Source organism: Ammospiza nelsoni, chromosome 8, assembly GCF_027579445.1.
Source record: "Ammospiza nelsoni isolate bAmmNel1 chromosome 8, bAmmNel1.pri, whole genome shotgun sequence".
NCBI classification, from domain to species: domain Eukaryota; kingdom Metazoa; phylum Chordata; class Aves; order Passeriformes; family Passerellidae; genus Ammospiza; species Ammospiza nelsoni.
In genome coordinates this window covers 26,836,576-26,856,092 of record NC_080640.1, presented here as the reverse complement: position 1 = coordinate 26,856,092, position 19,517 = coordinate 26,836,576, and the positions used below count along the sequence as shown (strand labels likewise).

Sequence of the window (19,517 nt, the reverse complement as noted above, 5' to 3'; positions counted from 1 at the left end):
TCCTCACATGCAGGAGCCAAACCATTGTGATTCCAGAGACAGGGCTAAGGAGGCCACAGCATGTGTTAGAAACTGCACTTTGCAGTTTCTCTTCATTGTGCTGTTTCCTGAAAGAGTCCCATCACAGCTGAACCTGCTCCATTTTCACTGGGTCACAGTACAAAGACAACAGCTTCTCAGAGCATTTCTGAGCATAGCAACAGTGTGAGCTGCCTGAATTCCAGCTTGTAAAAATAAAATTACTGCAGAAATTTTCAAAATAACACAGCTGACTGTCCAGTGTCACTGGAAGCCATTTCTGGGAAACCCAGGATTTGGGGTTTACGATCAGGGCATTTCTTTAGCCAAAAGATGATCAAGGCCAGATGTCACCAGAACAGCCATACAAGCAGGAATGGCACAATACCAGTAAAGACTTACAGCAAAAGGATTTCCAGAATTCAGCCTTACAGGGTGGATCCTGATGGGAACTGAGTTTCTCATCCACTACTGAAGGGGAATTCTCTGAACAGAAAATCAAGGGAATTAAACAACTTCATGAGGATCATAAATCAATTCTGAATCTTTCAATTAAAAACCAAAAAGTCCAGTGGCAATAAAGCAACATCCTCTACTAAACACTTTGTATCTTTGTGACTACTTGCTTAAGATTTTCACAATACTAGTACTTATTCTCCAGTTTTGTATGTCAGGACTGGAGACAGAAATTTGAAAAAGAATTCTGGTGGTCCAAGGGACATTCAATTGAACTTCAACAACTGACAATCTTTGGAAGTCCCAAATGCAACACTCACAGCTATTACATATACAGTGAGTTACGCCACAGGACACTCAAAATGTTGGTTGATTTGACAAGTCAAGAGGACCCTGTAATGTTTCTGTTTCAACATGTGACTAACTTGCAGGCACTTGTCTTTCTCTGTTTCCTCCTTCCAAGATCTAGTGGCTTGGTTCCAGCAGAATCATTTGACTTCAGTAAAACTAGTTTACTTGATCTAAACTTGAAAGAGCTCATAAGAGGAAAAAGCTCATCACTGAAACTTACATTCTGTTTCCTCTACAACTTATATCCAGCATGAAAAGGAAAGGGCTGAAAAACAAAACAATAGAAATGGAATAAAGAATAAGACATTCCTGATGGCTTGTCTGGAAGTTCTATTCTTGTTAAGTCATGCCCTGTTTTAAATAATTGGGAATTGAAACAGGTTACTTATACAATAGGATCCTGAATTTGTATTACATTTGTCCTCCCAGAGCTCACTGAAACTCAGCTGGAAAGCTTGGCTGGCCCTAAACAAACTTTGAATTACTGAAACTGCCAATAAAGCTACAAAATAATTTATTTTACTTATTGGGATTGTACAGATACAGTCTAGACCGTTTTGTTGACACGGTGTGCCTTTCTCTATTAGTCCTTTGCTCTGCTTACTGTCTGAAAACATTGTGCAAGGACAGAGCTGATTGCTCAGTTACTGTCTAGTGAGTTGTATATTACCTGGCCATCAAGATAGTCTTGATCTTTCTTCAAGGCTGGGAACTGAGATGCCAGAAAGAAGAAAAACATATACCAGCACTCAGGCTCCAGCAGCAGCTAAGTTAAACTTAAAGTTTCCTCAGCAAAATTTATCCCAGTTTTCAGACATCCCAATGAAAACTGCTTCAATAAATCAATGGACTCAACTGAAAAAATCATCAGCTCAAGGCACCAAGTAATCAAACTGAACAAGACTGCTACTCAGCTGATCCTGCTTTGTGGTAAGTATCAGAGATAGTTCTGAGTCAGAGTAGGGCCTTAACTCCTTCTGTGCATTGGGCAATTTGATTTAGCATGGTAGCCAAGATTATCTGTAAAAGGTCAAATCATTTACTCTTGGAGTGCTGCAAGGCAAGTTCAGGAAGGTTCTGCATACTCAAACAGAAAATTAACAGTGCTTGTTGTAAGAAAGATGCAATGATGGATTAATGAATCTTCAATGGAGAGATGCAGAGAAATACCAAAGGAAAAAAGTGGGAAGAGATTCACCTTTCCCTTTACACAAAGAGCCTGCATTTACAGCTGAGTATTTACAGTTAAACAATGAGTTAGAATGAAGAGGACAACATTTATTTAGCCAAACTAACTGAAAATACTGATTTTTAAGAGAATTCCAGCTTTTCTTCTATCTAAAATCAGTGCCCTAGACATTTGTGCTGACATTTTGGGGCCAGATTAGCTCAAATTTAGCATGAAAGTGGTGAGGGTTATAAGTCAAGCAGCATTTCTGGGGATCATCCTGCTGACAATCCCTCTTGAATTATCTACTCCATAACTCTGTTTTCACTCTGTACCAGGAATGCTATGCTAATAATATAGCCCAGGGAAATGATAGGAACAGTCCAAGGAAATTATCATGTGGAGAGCCTTCTTTTTCATGTCTGAGCAACACTAGAATTGCAACTCACAATTCTATTAAACTGTATGCAACAGCTTCACATTTTGATTATTTTGTTTGCTTTGTTTGCTCTTATATGTGGGCAACATTAGGAAGCCTGCAATATTACCAAGGTAAGACTGAAAACAGGAATGATGAATCTCTATCTTGCAAGGATAAAATTACTAAAGTCACTAAAAATATGATCCTCATCTGAGCTGTGTTTGCTGCACATTCCTAAGATTTTCTGCAAAAGAAAATAATTTTGGAGATCCAAAGTATTAGATTCCTTTGGCAGCTTTTTTGCCAGTGCCAGAACACAATCCCACACGAATCAGACTGTTAACTGGACATATCTAAAGTCCTAATTTTAAAGAAATTCCTCCTAGTCTTTAGTCGAAAGGGAATTGAAAACTGTGAGTTGTTTTGACGGTTGCCCATTTATTTGCCAGTGACAAAAGGAACAAACCACTGAGTCTCCTGCCCCCTTATGTAGCATGTGCAAAGAACTGGGAAAAACAGAACTGCTAAGCAATCCCAAATGGAACAGCCTCATTTACTGGAGCTGTTATAGTTTGGGTAAATGACAATGCAAATGCAGGCCAGATCTGCACTCCTCTGAATGCCAGCACTTCTGTCTGAACAGTCACATCAGTGTGGCCACACAGAATTAACACCTACACAGCCCATCCAAACCAAAGGCAGTACCTTCTTCCATACTTGTTCCTCAGCAGGGGCTCTCAGAAAGCCACACTCAACACTAGTTTATTTCTCGACTCAGAACCCCTTCAGCTGGGCAGGGAGTGAGATGAGATGTCAAAAGCATTATTCCAAGACAAAGCTCATCCATACTTTGTGCTGCAATGTCTGCACTTTACTTGATAATTTTCCTAATATCATCATTGGTGAGGAGCCACTCAGTACCTGAGGAGGCCAGCCTTGTTGGGTAGCATTCTTTTAAATTTCCATCCCTGGTGGTTGCACCATCAGTTTAAAATTACTGCAAATAAACTGTGCAGACAGCTTACCTGATAAACCTTATGAAACCCTACTGCAGACATTTATGGAAAAATGAGGGGCCTTTTTACAAGAAAAACAATGTTTCTGAGATTGATCTGAGGCTGAACAGCTGACAAAATAGTTTGGAAGATCAGATTGTGATTAGAAGAAAGGATAAAAGACCAGGAGAAAGACTTGTAGAAAATTAGCCCTTGACAGAACTATCTGAATTCTCCAGTGAAGGAAATTGACCAGGCTGGAAGGAAACTCATGGGTCAAAAGCAAATCACACTGAGTGAGTCACTGAGGAAAACAGACAGCTAAATCTATCAGTAAGCTACTTTCCAGAAAGCAAATAGGATTGTTTGCACAAGATAGCCCAGCCAGTGCAGTCTCAGTGCTCAGCTTTTCATAAGTGGTGACCCCAATGGTGTTCCAGGGAACTATTCCAAGGCCATATTTCTGAAACTTCATTTAAAATGTGAGTTTAATACTGCCACTAGTGCTTTTTAGAAAAATGGGACAGAGGATTTTGTCCCTCCAAATGGCAGGCACAAGGTTCTGGGAACAAGCCTGCAGGCTCTTTCAGAGAGCACTGAGCAGGTAGAGCTCCCATACTCTCAAGTTCCCCAGCCCTGAGTGACGCATGGAGAAATATACAAGCTTGGGTGTTTCATTCTGTTTCAAACAAAAACAAAAGTCTGAAGCAAAACTGATCCACCACTCATCAGAATAGGTTAATTAGCCACTTCTCAGTCATTCTTGCTGGTACTTTTACTAGGGAGCAGAAAATAAGGTTCTTGAAGGCCTTGGAAAGGCCAGGTATAAGTCCTTAAATCTAAATATGATTTTTTCTATCACACATAGAATGGGATAATCTAACAGAACATCAAGAAATAAACATAATTTCCCACCATCTGGATCATGTTTTCCAGCCTAAATCACCAAATATGCTACTTTATGAGGTTGCTCACCTCATCACAAGATGAAAAATGTTTCCATTGGGGATTTAAGCCAACTTGTCAGTGGAATATTTTTGCAACTGCTATTAAGTCACAATCCATATGAATATGAATTTTGGCCAAAGATAAATATAGAAATAATTTAGATCAATTTTTCCTGGCCTTGTCTATGCATCCTGTACATTGGAATTGAAGTGTAAGGAGACTTGAGGTTCCATAAGACGAGAAACACTAAACCTGAACTGCGACCCTTTAAGCGGGCAGGAGCTGAGAAGTTTCTCAAACGGGCTGTGTATTTCAGCGATTCCATGCCGTGTTTATCGCGGCCCTCTCGGCCCCTCAGTGAGGGCTTTGGCCCCGGTGCCGCCCGCGCCGCCGCCCTGTCCCTGGTGCTGACCGGGCACGGCCGCTCCGCTGCGGAGCCTGCGCGGGGAACAGGCTTTTCTTTTTTTTAAATTTTGAACAAACTCATAAAGCAGTGGCTCTGTCATTGCACTGAGAAAACAGCTGACTTTCTGCAGGCTACTTTGGGGGAGCATAACATAAAAAGCCAAAAAAGCAAAGCAAACCAAACAGAACTGCTGAATAGAGGGACGTATGGAGCGGGCTGCCTGGTCCTTGACAGCACTCGGCAGGACCATGTGGAGGCACCACAAGGCTCAATCTCTTAAAACATATCAACATCACTATCCTGGTGGGCAATTAAATTGTTCGTTCTGCATTTTTTGTCTTCCAAACCCTTTGTCTTCTCTCGGGACATCGTTTTAACTTTTCCATTTAACTAAAACGACCATTGCTGATCAGCAGCAGTGAATCAGCGGGGGAAAACAACCTCGCCCGCACTTTTCCTAGGGGTCAGTGAATGAAACCACCGTTCTCACTCGTGTTCCGGCGGCGAGCAAGGGAGCTGAAGGCTGCGAGCTCCGAGCCCGCAATTCATTAACGCACGAGGCTCAAGAGCTTTTGCTGAACTTGGGCAGGACAGCAGCCCCTCCCGGCCCTCGCCGCCTTCCAGAGCGTTCCTGGTCCCACCCGCGGGCGCAGCCCCCCCGCTCCCGCCGCCATTTCATCCCTCGCATCCTTCCCTGAGGGCTCAGACGCGGAACGCCCGCACCCCGGGATACCTGCTGCCCCGCAGCTCGGCCGAACCGCTCCCCACAGCTGTGTGTAACCTTCCCGTTCTGCCACCGCGGCCCCGAGGTGATCTCGGCCCAAACTCGGATATTTACACACCGCCGGCAGCGGCTTCTCGCGGATCGCTCCCTGCGCCACCGCTTGAGGCAAATCCCCTCCCGCGGCGCCTCGCGCGCCCAGCACCCCCTCACGGCGGGATGGGGAGCGGCCAGCTCCCTCGGCGCGGCGCTCCCGGCGGCCCGGGCGCTTTAAAGGCTCCACCTGCGGGGCAGCGGCTCTTCCCTCGCCTTGGGGGCGGGCGGGTGCCTCGGCGCTTCCCTCGGCCCCGGTCGCGGCCGCCCCCTGGCTGCGGGGCCGATGTCCGTGGGTGCGGCAGCCGCGGCTCCCGCGGGGGCGGAACCGGGACCGGGAGTCACCCGGCGCGGCCCGGGCAGCGCTGCGCGGCCGGAGGCGGCGGGGGGCGGCCGCTCGGCCCGGAGGTACCGGTGAGCGAGACGCTGCGGTGCAAGGTGGGTCGCGCCGCGACTACAGCGTGTCTGTAGCGGAAAATTAAACCCCGCAGAGCCCTCACTGGGAAGGCAGAAGTGAGTAGGCGAGGCTGAAGTGTAACTTTTGGGAGGCTGCTTAGTTATCTTGCACCCGTGCGGTTATAGCCGCGCCGCTACATCAGCGTGCTGTGGTGATCCCTGAGGAATCTGCGATGGCCAAATTACACTGACGGCGCAGGGTCCCTCTCGTAAGGCTCGTTGTGCGCTCCCCCAGCTGTGCCAGACAGCAGGCAAAGCCTCGCTGTTTTCTCTTTCCGAGGCCAAATAGTCAATTAGGTTCCCGTGCAGCAAGGCACAGATTGCACTAGTCATGGGATTGCTGTAAACTTTCCTGGTTTCAGCCCAGAGTTGGAGAACAATGAAAACCGAACAGCATCACATTTTGCAGACTTCTTTTTCTGCCTCAAGTACATGAATTAGAGACTGAGCACTGTGTTTTAATCCAGTTTGCTGCTGTTGATTCATTTTCTCACCTCAAGTGAGTAACCTAAGTGCTGTGGTTTTGTTTATAAACAGAATACGGTTAAAACAATGGATGTTTAGGCGTTCTTTACCTTAATATAATAAGTTTTCTTATTATGGGAAGGTAAATACCATAGAAGTCCTAAGTATTTCATGGAATAGTAAGTGTCTTTAAAAACAATGACTGAAAAGCTGGTAAGATAAGAACTTCCTAACATACACCTAAGTCTTCACAGTCTGGAGAGGTATTTTCCCCTTCCCTTTCATGGTGAATCTGTCTCTCCACAGGTTTCCAGTTTAATACAATTACCAAAAAAATCTTAATATCTTTAAAAGTTTATTTCTGACTAAACTGTGTTGTATACCAAATCTTTTATGGTAGTGAAAGGAGATTGGTGTAGGGAGAAAAAGGCCATGCAGCAGAGGAAAATAAGTGTGATATACAGGTGGTTTTATTTTTTGTAAAGATGGAAATAGTCATGGTGAAGGATCTAGAGGGAGGGGTAGATAGCAAAGTCGGTTAATTGGTAAAGAGATACTGGCAGCAGCAAACAGCCAAACAGGAAACATTTGAGCTGCATTTCTGAAGGCATTATATTACAGAGAATGAAGATAATATTTTTTATATTGCTCTAGCATATTTTCCCAGTGTTATCAGCTTTTTCTGGAACCCACAAAGCACAGTCTTAGTAAGATACTGACAATACAGAATGTGGTGAAGCCAAGTGTGATAGAAAATTTAGTAGCTTGAGAAAGATCAAGACTGAGGACAACTTGATAAAGGGGCTAAAATGATCTCAGAAATCCTAAGGTCTGCAAGAATTGAAGGATTTTAAATCAACAGGTGAAACAAAGCTGTACACGAAGTACAAGTAGGATTAGCTCAACTTAGTTCAGAGTTCAGCAGTGAAGGGAAGGAGATCACAATGAGCTCTTTTGCAGAATAGTCTTAATTTGGAAGCAATATTGAACTTGTGGGTAAAAATATCTTCACTCTTGATAATTAATTTTATATTCAGTTTGCCACTGGCAAGGTAGGAATTCAGAGCTAATTTTTTTTTTTCATCTCTAATATGTCAGTTTCAAACGCCTTAGCATTGCTTGGCTAATATTTACTAAGTGTGTACTATTTCCTCCTGTGGATGACAATGAAGATCAGTCCCCAAGTACAGCTGTTGATTTCATGTGAAATGTACTTATCATTGGGTTGATTCAAAACTTTGGAAAATTCTAGGATTGCCCATATTGAACAGCTGGTTCAAAGCTTGGGTTTTCTTCATGCATGTGTTTAGTGAGTAGTTTCTTCAAAGGCTCCATTTACCTCACTTTGCCACTCTTTTGAAGGATTGTAGATAATAGTCCTAGGGACAGTTCAGGAATCCATGGGACAAAAAGGGTGTGTTTGTCATAAAGCTGAATGCTGCCTTCTTGTACTGCCACTCCCTCAGGTGAGGAAGATTGAAAGAAGATAATCTTTTTGCCCGGTTTTCTTTTTTTTTTTTTTTTTTTGTTTGGGGGGGGTTTTGTTGGTTGGTTTTTGTTTGGGTTTGTTTGACTGGGTTTTTTTCCCTAGGGAAAAGTCTTATCCATCTTGTTGAATATCCTTCTATTAAAGAGGAGATGATAGTGTATTCATGCACGGCACAAATCTTTCACTTGCCTAAACATAAAACATTGAAACCATGACCTTGTAAGCATCTTTTTAGTTGCCAGAGATTCATAGTCTGTTGCAGCGCAGAAGTCAAGCTCTCAAGCAATCCGCTTCTGAAATCCTTGATGATCCAAATGATACAGCCTTGCTGCTGCAGTAACAGTAATTCAAGTCTCCCCTGTGCCACAGGAGCTAAAATATAACCCCGACTAATGTTTGTGAAGTAGTGGCAACTCGAACAATTGGAATTTCCATTACTGGTTTCCTTCCCCCTTAATGTAGCCTTGCCACTAGTGGCTTTTGTTTCATTCCCTTCGCGTGTGTGCGCTCCCGAGCCCGCAGCTGCGGCTCTCCCAAAGCCTGCTCGCTGGAACGCGCACGGCACGGGCTCCTAGCACGTGTGGATTGTTTCCCTGCTGCAACATCTCTGCTGGGCTTGGGCAAGGACAGCTCTACTCGGGCTCGGGGCGTTTGCTGGAGGTGGTGGCACTCTCCTGTGCCTGGTACCCATCCAGCTTCCTCACAACTGTTCCCATCAGTCAGCTGGGAATAGCCTGGGGCAGGAGGGGGGCTGCCTGGGGAGCTCTGGAAAATCCGCTGGTTTGATATGTGTGGAGAAAATGTCACCCTGCACCTGGAATATGTTTTTTTGTTTAAATGTCACCCCTTACATCAGTGACCTCATCTGACTCAGCACTCAGCACAGCTTCTCTCTGAAGGGAGGGAGCTTTAAGCAAGTCATGGATTTTGACGTAGCCAGAGAATGTAGGGAAGAAGGCGCACCATGAGAAACAAAATCTGAGCAAACAAAACTTATTTTTGAAACAGACTAGCAGGCAATTATATAAAGCAACTTAAAACCTAATCTAAACATCAGAAGCCTCTGAAAAATAAGGAAATTGACAGTTCTGTACACACAGTTTATTTCAGCCTCTGGTTTCCCAGGAGGTTTTGCCGAGGTTTGTGCTGGTAGCTGTGGCGACGCTGTACCTGCTACACTGATGTCTCACCTTGAAAACAGGGCAGGGCTGAAACAGCCATCTGGGTGAATCACCAGCCTTGTTATTCAGAGGCTGATTGTACTGAAAGTCTGTAGAAGGTGAGGCCTGTGCTAAGAGTGTCCCTAACAAATGGACCTGTGACTACAGCATGAGCTTCTGTAGCATTTTAACTTCATTATTCGGAGCAGAGCTTTCTTCAGGCAGGCAGAGGGGATACAGACACTACGAGAGGCTTAGAGCGTGAAAACTCTGGAATATTCTTTTTCTGAATCGCACCTGATAGGGATAGTGCAGATGCATGAAAGGGCTGTGGTCCTGGTGTGTTGAAGGGAAATGTTGGCCAGGATGCTGGCAGATCCTCTACACTTTCCTTTTAAAAATGCCAAGCTATGCTGAACATCCGTGCAGCCATGGACAGAAACCAAAGGAGTAGGAACAAGTGACCTCAGTTTAACATTTCATTCAAATGACAGAGATCCGAACGCGATGCCTGCTCTCGTTTCTTAGCTCACCACTCAGCCTGGAGGATCTCTCACATCCTTTCAGATGTCCTGATAAGAAAATAGCATGTTAGAGATGTGAAAGTAGGACAGAAGCACACAGTGTTTGATTGAACAGCATCTCTGTTTCTCAGTGCTTAGCTCTCTTCAGTTTATTGTGTGGTTTTATTCTGTTCCGAGTTTTGCTTCCCCCCCTTTTCTGTTTTTTGACACAAATAACTGAAGATTTAGGTATGGGAAGGTAACATGCACAGAATTTTAAGTCCATAAAACTGTGGGCTTTCTTCTAATACTTATTTATGTGATGCTGTCTTTAGTAGTGAAGCAATGACTTGTTATGTTTATCCTACTCCTGCTTTTATTCTGTTCTCCTGAACTCTTGAAATGGAGCCAAGAAAGGTCACTAAAAACAGCAAAGAATTCCTAGGAAAAGTAAAAGTACAATGAAAATACGACTTCAAACCTTTGTGTGTACATGTGGCTCTCAAAAAAAAAAAAATCAGTACTAGATAAACTGGCAGGCTAGGAAACTCTGCCATTTTAAGTCCAACAAGTCCGTTTTGCCTCCCCTCAAAGTAATTATCCAAACATCAGTGATTCTGGACTCACAGAGCACAGGTTATGTATACTCTGAATGTAAATGTACCTTTGAGGTATTTGTGAGACATCAAAACCCTGCTTTATTCTCAAGCTCTATCTTGCTATTTGCTTTCATTTTGGTTGGGGCCAGTTCCACTGGCGTAGTGCAACTTTTATTTAAATCTGTGTGGATTCCTGTGGTTTAATGTGGACCTCTGGCTAAAACAGGGGGTCATATGTTTTAGTCTAGTGCCTATGCAGAGATGAATTATTCCCTTGTACAAATGGCTTTTCTGGCACTGTGAATGCTAGACAGAAACTTTTATTGCTTCTTGGTTTTGAAAATTATTGACCATCTCTTTAGACAAAGACTGAGTTCCTGGTAGTGTTTGCTCTCTGCTGTTTTGTAATCAGATATTTGTCATGTTTTAGGGTAGGTGTATTGGCAGGGTGATCAATGTTCAAGCTGAGCTGCCTCACTCTAGTGCATTGTGTGGGCTTGCTTGTCTTTCTGATTATCAAAGTAGAATCCATGTTGAGGGACATTTTCCCCCCCCTTTTTAATATAATGGCAATTTCTTTCTAACCAGAGGATAGAGGAGGATAAATGCTGCAAAGATACAGAAGAGGGGTTCTGGAGGTCCTGCACAAATTGATGACTTGAAAGGGGTGAGTGTTATTTAATGTTTGTGGCTTTACTCTAAGAGCAGAAACTTTTTGTTTATATCTGTAGTTCTGCCCACAGCTTCTTCCCTACCCTTGTGCCCTCTGTATTTCAGCAATTTCCAATCTAGTGCAGAACTGCTATCCAGCATTACTGAACAAGGGTTATAGTTTTATGGAACTCCTAGGAACTGGAATGTAAACTATGAAAAAAATCAAGGAATTAATCAAGGCAGCAATTAGCTAACTATTTGTATTCTTAGCCTTTAATTCAAGCGTCACACCTTTAGAAGACTTGTATTGAAATGATGGAACAGGTATGTAGTGAAACTGTGCTTTTATCACAGAAAATTATATGCTCATTAGAGGTATCCCATGATCTTTCTATAGTCAGAAAAAATAAATGTTAATTCTTCCTAGGGAAAGCAAGGGCTGTGGAACCAAGAGCCAAACATGAAGTTGTGGGATTTTTTTTTTTTTTTTTGGTGATGTTAAATACATGTAGTATGTACTTTTTTCCAGTTTAACAAAGCATTGCAGAAGAAGGTTAACATTTTCTTGGTGCCTTTTCTGTTACATGTGGAACTATCTATATAGAAAGAGCTTGTATTATATGTCACAGTGCAAGATACCTCTCTGCTGAAGCAGAATTTAAAAATGGCTTTGTAGTTGTTAACAGGTTAGTGAAGAGACTTGGGTGTTTGGGATTTTAGAGTGGGATTTTGTTTGCTTGTTTTATTAAAACATGTGTTTTGTCCATAAAGTGACTGAGCAGCATGAGGGGCTTGAGGAGCCTAGAAAGATCTGTCCCCTTCCGTGGGGACTATATTAGACCTCTGAGTCATGAAGTCTTTGCATAGTAGGTGTCTGGTTACAAACCTTTTATGGGCCCTCCTCAGCTGGGATATCAGCATCTGCATTATAGCTCCCATCTATTCTTAGGTGCTATCAGAGCACGACTGAGCAGGCAAGGCAGAGAGAGAATTGCTTTCATTTATGTAAAACCCTTCCCTGTTCTCAGTCTGTTTTTTCACACTTTTTTCTGTCTGCCCATCCTTCTGTCCTGCAGTGCCCTGTTGCTGCCTGTGGAAGTGGTACAACATGGCTTACAGTGTGACTCTGAATGGACCTGGACCCTGGGGCTTCCGACTGCAAGGAGGCAAGGACTTCAACATGCCTTTGACCATCTCCAGAGTAAGTGTGCAAAAAAAACCTTGTTGAGCTGGTTTGGGTTGGAAAATAGCAGTCATGTGTACACTTTGACCTGGCCTAGCAGAATTGAAGATCTTTGCACCTAGGTGTGAATAAAGACAATATAATGTGAACTAGAAATGTGCCAGTTTGAAGTACAACCTGGCATTGCTAATGCCTCAGGAAGACAGTTCTGGTTGGTATATTTGTATGGATGGTGATACTGCCTCTTTTAAGTAAACTTCCAGTTCTATTCTGTACAGTGTTGTCTCTTTTTCTGCTGGTAGGGGCCTCACTGGTGCAATTTGAGGGGAGGGGAATAGAACAATTCTGAATGGGAATATAGAATTATATTTCTATAAAATAAACATGTAACTGCTTGTAAGTATAAGAAGTCAGGTGTTTGAACAAAGACAGGGATGTGTCCCCTCTTGTGATGGGGCGCAATAGTTGGATAAAAATTAGACATGTCAAGCAGAAGGCTCAGTAGTACTTAAAATACTGTCTTAAATTATGCAGAAGCCTTCCATTTGCAGCTGACAAACAGCATGAATTTAATAATTAATTACTTGGTGCATCTGTCAATTACAGCCATGTATCTTCTAGCTGCCTTTTTCTTTTCTCTTCTCCTTGAAGCATTATTTTAAGGTGTTGCAGTTCTGTACTCCTATTACCTGAATTAGCTCTGGTTCTTAAATATTTTTAACATTGAAGAATTTTCTGGAAATTTGTGTTTCCCTTACCTACTTTTCTCTTGTAAGACAGTTCTGTGTGATTTCTGGTAGCTCCCTTCTTCTTTTCTTGTTTCTGACAGTTTCAAATGTGCTCCAGAATATTCAGATCTTTCTAGAGAGGTCTTGGCTCCTCCACAAATCACCTGCACAAGGCTTATTTTGCAGTACAGCGACAAGAGAGGTTACTTACATAACAGTAAGAGAAATACCAGAACGATTTAATCAGACAAACAAGTAGAATGCAAATAAAAGGTCTGCTCCACTCAAAAATAATAAAAAAAGCCACCTACACTGCTTTTAAAACTATGGAGTTTTTTCATAATGAAAAAATTGTGTTAAGATGTGGGTACAAAATGTATGTCTCTGCAACAAATGTGATTCAAAGTCAGTTGGTGATCTTTTGAAATCTTAGCTATGCTGTTTCATATTCATGCTGTGAAACTGTATGATCTGATCTCCCGTGTTCTTATGCACATTCTCTTTCTTGGAAGACAGAGCCACATTTACCCTAATACTATGATGGTAAGACATACTTTTCATAACTCCTTTTGCAGCATAGTAATTGCAAAGAAGGCTGCTATGGCAGTTTTATCAAAAGCAAACAAGCAAAAGACAACCTAAAATACCCCCCATCTAGAAAAATAAACTCCCTTCATAAACTCAGAATAATTTTGCTCCTGCAAATAGTGTTGGTATTTCTTTTCTTATCCCACCCAAGGTAAGTACAGAGAGGTGTCATCATATTTTTAGGTGTTTTCATGACACTTTGCAGCCTGCACTGTATGGTGTTGATTAGTTTCTTATAAGTCATTCAGTCATCCTAGGGTCTGTCAGCCATGGGCCAGGGCTGTAGCACTTGCCGTGTATGTGACACAATCAGTAATGAAAAGCCAATTGTTTCCCAAAGAGCTCATTGTCTCAGATTGTAATCTGTGGAAGTGTAAACACTATGCCCAAAGGCTGTATGATTCTCATGAGGCTTTTGAGAGCATGGGAGGAGCAGAAGTGAAACTGCAACAGCTGAATTCCCAGAGGTGTGGAGGAATTAGCTCTTCACTGAGCTGACTGCATTTTCAGCCGTAACAGTGTCAGAAAACACTGCTAAGTGTCTTTAAACTCTTCCCAGTGAGGCCCAGTTTTTAGCTGGGACTACAGCTTTGGGATGGGATTGGATTTTAGAGCCTGCCTTATGAGGGCACAAGCAGACATACATGAATTAAAATAGCCTCTTTCAGGGGGAGCTGGGATAGTTATGCCTGCTGTTTGTGATGTTTTTGATTGAAACACAGTGTAATACATTATTTTTGATGATAATCTGTTTTTTTTCTTTGTCATCTATCACATAAATATATCTCTAAACAGATCAGAAATTTCGGTCATAAGTGAGTTGACCTATGAACTCAGCCACAATTGCAGTCTTATTGAGGTGGGAAGATGTACTTACATTTTAAGATATTCCTGGTGGGGAGGAGAGGAGAGAAGATAACTGTGAGGAGAATCTCCTTCCTGGACAGGGCACACAGCTCTAAATGTTGCTAGTGAATTTTGTACACCTATTTATGGACTGGTTTTGATCCACAGCCGCCCTGAGATGAGATTAGAGTTTCTATGTGTAAGATGAGTCCTAAACTCCAAAAACTTCAACTTAAAGAGTATTATAATTGCTTTTAGTATCAGATGTGCCATGGCCCTTTTGGCTGCATGTGCACAGTGTCCTTCTAAGCCTGCAGACTGGGTTTGCCTGCAGACATGTTCACTGTGCTCTGAGTGCCCCCAGTTAATTAGATTGTCTGTGGGTGGGCCACAGAGAACGCAAGAATTCCTCCTTTTTCATGAAGGCTCTGTGCTCTTCTGTCATGCTGCAAGAGCACTGCCTCTAAGCTCCTGAGAAAAACGATGGAAAGAGTCTAACACAGCAGGGTTGTTCATTCCATCTATAGTATTAGACCAGGATGTTTCCAAGCACCCTCCCAGAAGAGGACACCAGTATTGTGCCATTGTGCCCATGCATAGACATAAGGTGGGTACCTGTTGACCTGCACTCTGTCAGCCAGCCCTATACAATTCCCACCCACCTCACATTTTACCTGGAGAGCAGGGGAGAAATCCTGAAGGTCTTTGAAACCTGCTGAGAAAAGCACAATACAGGATTGTGGGATTGCTAATGCTTTTGTTCAGGAAAAATATTCTTAACACAGTGGATGAGGAAGGGAATTACACAGTGCTGTTTGGCATAACAGTTCACTCCTAAAGAAATCTTTAAAATGGTGTCTCAGACACTGTGTTTTCTTCCATTCAGGTAGGCCCAGGTGATCAGCTCCTTGCTGAATAGTCAGCAGCATAATGCACAGGAGTCACAGTCAGTCAGCTGGGTGACAGGTGAAGATGTGTTCCCCTGAAATGGATTGTTCTGCTTATCTGTTCTTTATCTAAAAATAAATGCCTGACTAACATAGGGGATGGGAACAAGAAAACAGCAGACAAAAACAAATAGGCAAGAGTGTGAAGCTCTGCAGCTTTCACACTCCTTTAACAATAGCATTGGGAAGTCATCTGTAAACTATTTTTCCAGTCCCCACCCTGCAGACCATCCTACCCACTAAAAAAATTCTGTTATGAGATGTCAAATTCTGTTATGAGATGTCAAATTCTGTCATGAGATGTCATGAGCAGGTAGCAGACATAGGAAAACAGTATTGACAGACTTAATAAAGCTAAGCATCTGTCAGCCCTGCTGAAATGAATGAGACTTGCAGGTTGTTGGCAGTGCTAAGCACTGTCACCAGTGGCATGATCATATACATAAATCTGGTCTTTCCAAATTGATGTGGGCAGCAAAGCTGTTTATTTTCTCCTACTGCTTGAAGCAAGGAGAATTCATTAATTTTGTAGACCTAATCCTCTGTAAGAAGGCTTTTGGACATAGTTAATTATCTAAGTGCTCAGTTGCCATGTTACCTAAGATGATACAACTGTACATGGTTGGATGCTATAACAGAACATCTTCATATAATTCTGAGTCTTTATTTCTGAACAGTAAACTTTTCTAGTGAGACAGGCTGGCTTGCAGTTGATGCAATGAGCTGAAAGGTGTGAAGGAGCAGCTGTTATCTGAGGTAGTGGAAATATTATCTAAATCACTCTGGTAATCTATACAGTTTTGTATTTCCTAATAGGTTTTTTAGCTGCTTGGGTTCCAAATCAAAAGCCAGAGCCTGAAACAGGAGATAGTGGTTAAAGAAAACAAAAACATTCAATAAATACTTTATTTGATTAAGTGATGAAAAGGTTGAAATCTGGTGAATATGTAAGTCCAGGGAGGGAAAACAGCAAACACTGCTACAAAAAGAATTAAATTAGCTGATCTGTATACTGACTCTGCTACAAGCAACCTGTAACAGCTTTTTGAGTCTGGGGGAAAACCCTGGTCTAGCATTTTTCAGTTTGTCTCTGCAGGAGCAGGAAGGTTTTTTTCTCAGAGTTGTTAGGCTCTTTCCTTTTATCAGCATCTCTTGCTGATTGCTTCCTGTCCCTCCTCCCCTCCCTAGCATACATATGCCAACCTCTGGCTGTCACTGCCTTTGCTTTAGAGGAGCTGTGTGAGAGTATTCATTTCCTGTGGGCTGTTGCCTATCAGTGCCTTACAACAGGCAGCTGAGGAGGGAAGGCAGTCCCTCTTCACTTTTTTTCTTCTATTCTTGAATGAGGGGAAGCCTCAGATGATCTAGGTCAGGCTCTGTGCATTCTGCAGCTGTCCTTTGAATGGCCATGTGGTGCTGTACATAAATTGTAATCAGAGAAATGCAGTTCACCTGTATTGAGTGAACTGAAACAATTTAGGAAGTTCTCTTGAAGTGCTGGTACCACATCACCTCAAGTGTCCACCTTTGGTGAATCAGACTGCTGAGTAGCTGTCATAAAGCTGCAACTGCTTTTTCTTATCTCCAAATAAGAAGTCCTTCACTATGCCAAAAGCTATAGATTAGTATTTATAATAGTTGATATTCTACAAAACTAACAGATAAGTCTGATGTGCTCCAGAAGTCTAGGAGTCTTCCTTTTTAACCATTACTCAGTAGAGATGTTTCCTTTTTTCTTTAAAGTTCAAATGACTGAGTCAACTTCTAAGGAAGTGTGCTATTTAATATAATGACTGTATTATGCCTAGACACACTGTAGTAATTTCTTATGCCTTAGCAGTTTCACACTTTTCCAACCTTCTTACAGTTTAACTCAAAATAGTTCTTGTCAGTGGAAGGTTAAATACTTCCAGGCCAGATTTTCAGAACACTCTGAAATTTTACTGTTTGTTTTTTTGATAGAACAACTATTCTGTGGGCATCAGCATTTCTTTATGATAATCTGTTTAATTGGTTGATTACTTCTTGAGTAACAGTCACCTCATCTGAAGTTAAAGCATTGTGAGTTTTATTACCTGCAATTATTTGTTATATATACAAACAATGTCAGTATCCTAGGAGAGTCTTGGTTATCTGATGTGGTATGTTTGCTTTCAAACTAATTTGCAAACCAGCTCTGGTATGTTTACAGCTACATCAGCAATGATTTTGTTTCTGAGTCTGAGTCCTACAAGTAACTCCTCAGCCTCCTGATTTGGTATTGTTTATTTGAGATGTTCCAGTAGACAGCATCTGTACTATAAATGGCAGTTCAGTGTACAGGGCATTTGTATGATAAGGTTGCATGTCTCATCAGACACAAGTGTCATGTCTATTCAGACAAGGAAAGAGGGAGCAAATTCTGTGTTTGCTTTCCATTTAAATAATACTTGTTGGACCAGAGAAATGGGTCCTGGAACTCGGGGATCAAAAAGTCCCAGTTTACCAAGGAGGCAGTTCAGGTCTCCGCTCTGAGTAAAACAGAGATTTAAACATGGCTGTGCAGGTGCTCTAAGAGGTAAGGTGTTAATTATTCTGAGGTAGACAACATTTTCTGTCTTGATCAAAAATACTGTGTCAGGTCTGAGAAGTAATCCCAATGGATGTTTCACCAGAACCACTAACACTTAAGAGAAGGTTTGATTTCAGCAAATACCTAATTTTGTATCCAAAACCATTCCAGTGCAAGATGGTTATTTTTCCCTTCTGGGTAAACTACATGCTAGAAGTAAGAAGCTTTTGTTTTCTTTCCTTGCAGAAAATATTCTGAAAAATCCATGAAGTTTGTTGTTGTAACTTTAAACTCAGGTTTATTTGTTGAAGAGTGTTTTTATTACAGTTTTATTTAAACTGTAGCAGGATAGCGCAACGGGATTTGAATGCACGTATTGTACTTGACAAAATAACTTTCAGGAACAGCATGTAGCTAGCTGCAGCTCTTGGTCAAATGATTTCTCCTTTAAATCAAGTAGATACTCAGAGCACAAGGCAGCCCCTCTTATCTGTTTGTGTGATTAAAGTAATCACTAAATACTAAGTCCACTGCTGAAGGTCAGGGGTATATAAGGAGCATTATGTGCTCTGCACAGATGCTGTGCAGAAATCATCTATTTAAGGCTGTGTTCTTCAATTCCATCTGTTTTGTCTTTCAGGAGAAACATAACACCCTGGTAGAATACAGGCCAGATAAATGTGAGTGATGGCCTGTAATAGTTGAGGTTCTGGTTTAAGTGGTGTTAGATCATTGAACCTGGTGTTCTGACTGTTCAGATACAAGATACATATCCCATGGTTTTGAAACCCTTTCTTCATTTCACCCCCTAAATACTTTTTAATTTGGAGTAGGATTGCAGCTGAATCATCAATACTTGTGTGGCATTGTCTGTGAAAAGAGCTCATTCTATGAAATAACTGGGCTGAATAACATCTGTGCAATTGCCAGCTCAGTTAATAAAGTAACTTTGCAGCTTTCTTTCCTGCAAAAGAAAGAGAAATGTAGCTCTTCCCTTGAACAGGAGGCATATAGTGTTAGCTGTGGGAAACAAGGGCTCAAGACTGGTAAAAAATTGAGTTCACAACTAGGGATAACAGCAGCTCTTGTGGTTTTATGGAGGAGGGAGGAAAGGGTTTTCTTCACATAAGGAAACAGATTCACAGCTCAAATTAGTTATACTCCTTTTTCACTTGTTTTAAGATTTGACAGTGTGCCCTGGCAGCTGGATAAAGTGGTCTGACACATTGTTCAGTCTTTGACCTAGAGTTTACTTGTATGAGAATATAGTTGATGTAGCATTTCAGGAAGTCCTCAGATTTACATAATTATTATTGAAGTTAATAATTTTGCAGATCCTTTAGAATGACTAAACATCAGGAGGTAACCATTAAATTATGAATTTAAAGCTGCTGAACTGTTACTGCTTTACAATTAAAATGCACAGTAAGCTTTTTTCAGATAAAAGTTTTTATTAGTGTCTGATGTCTGAACTCTGTAAATTACTGTCTTAATAGCACTGCAGATAACTCTGTCATTATCTCCATTCTGAATACATTATTGCAAAATATTCTCCAGTCACTGGAATACAAAGAGAAATTAGCTCTGCATATATGTTATCATTAACTTTCTATACTAGCAACAGCAGTTCCCATCTTGTCATCTAATTAGTAGCATAAAGTGTATGTTATACTATAACTATCAAAAACGTGGGTATTTAAATACAAAATAACACCAACCTTGAGTAGGAATGTGGATGTATGAAAATGGTGTACAAAATGCAATAGTTTTC

At 41.7% G+C, this 19,517-nt stretch overlaps 1 protein-coding gene across 4 annotated transcripts in view; it reads left to right on the top strand.

The window, feature by feature from the left end:
• The first annotated feature begins 11,835 nt into the window (after positions 1-11,835).
• The window catches only part of LDB3 (LIM domain binding 3), a 108,298-nt gene continuing 100,616 nt past the window's right edge, over positions 11,836-19,517 (top strand). For all 4 annotated transcript variants that reach the window (XM_059476908.1, XM_059476906.1, XM_059476905.1 and 1 more), the window contains exons 1-2: positions 11,836-11,877; positions 11,980-12,104. In XM_059476908.1, the coding sequence (XP_059332891.1) occupies positions 12,012-12,104 (93 nt within the window). In that variant the 5' untranslated portion in view covers positions 11,836-11,877; positions 11,980-12,011. The remainder of the gene's footprint in view (positions 11,878-11,979; positions 12,105-19,517) is intronic.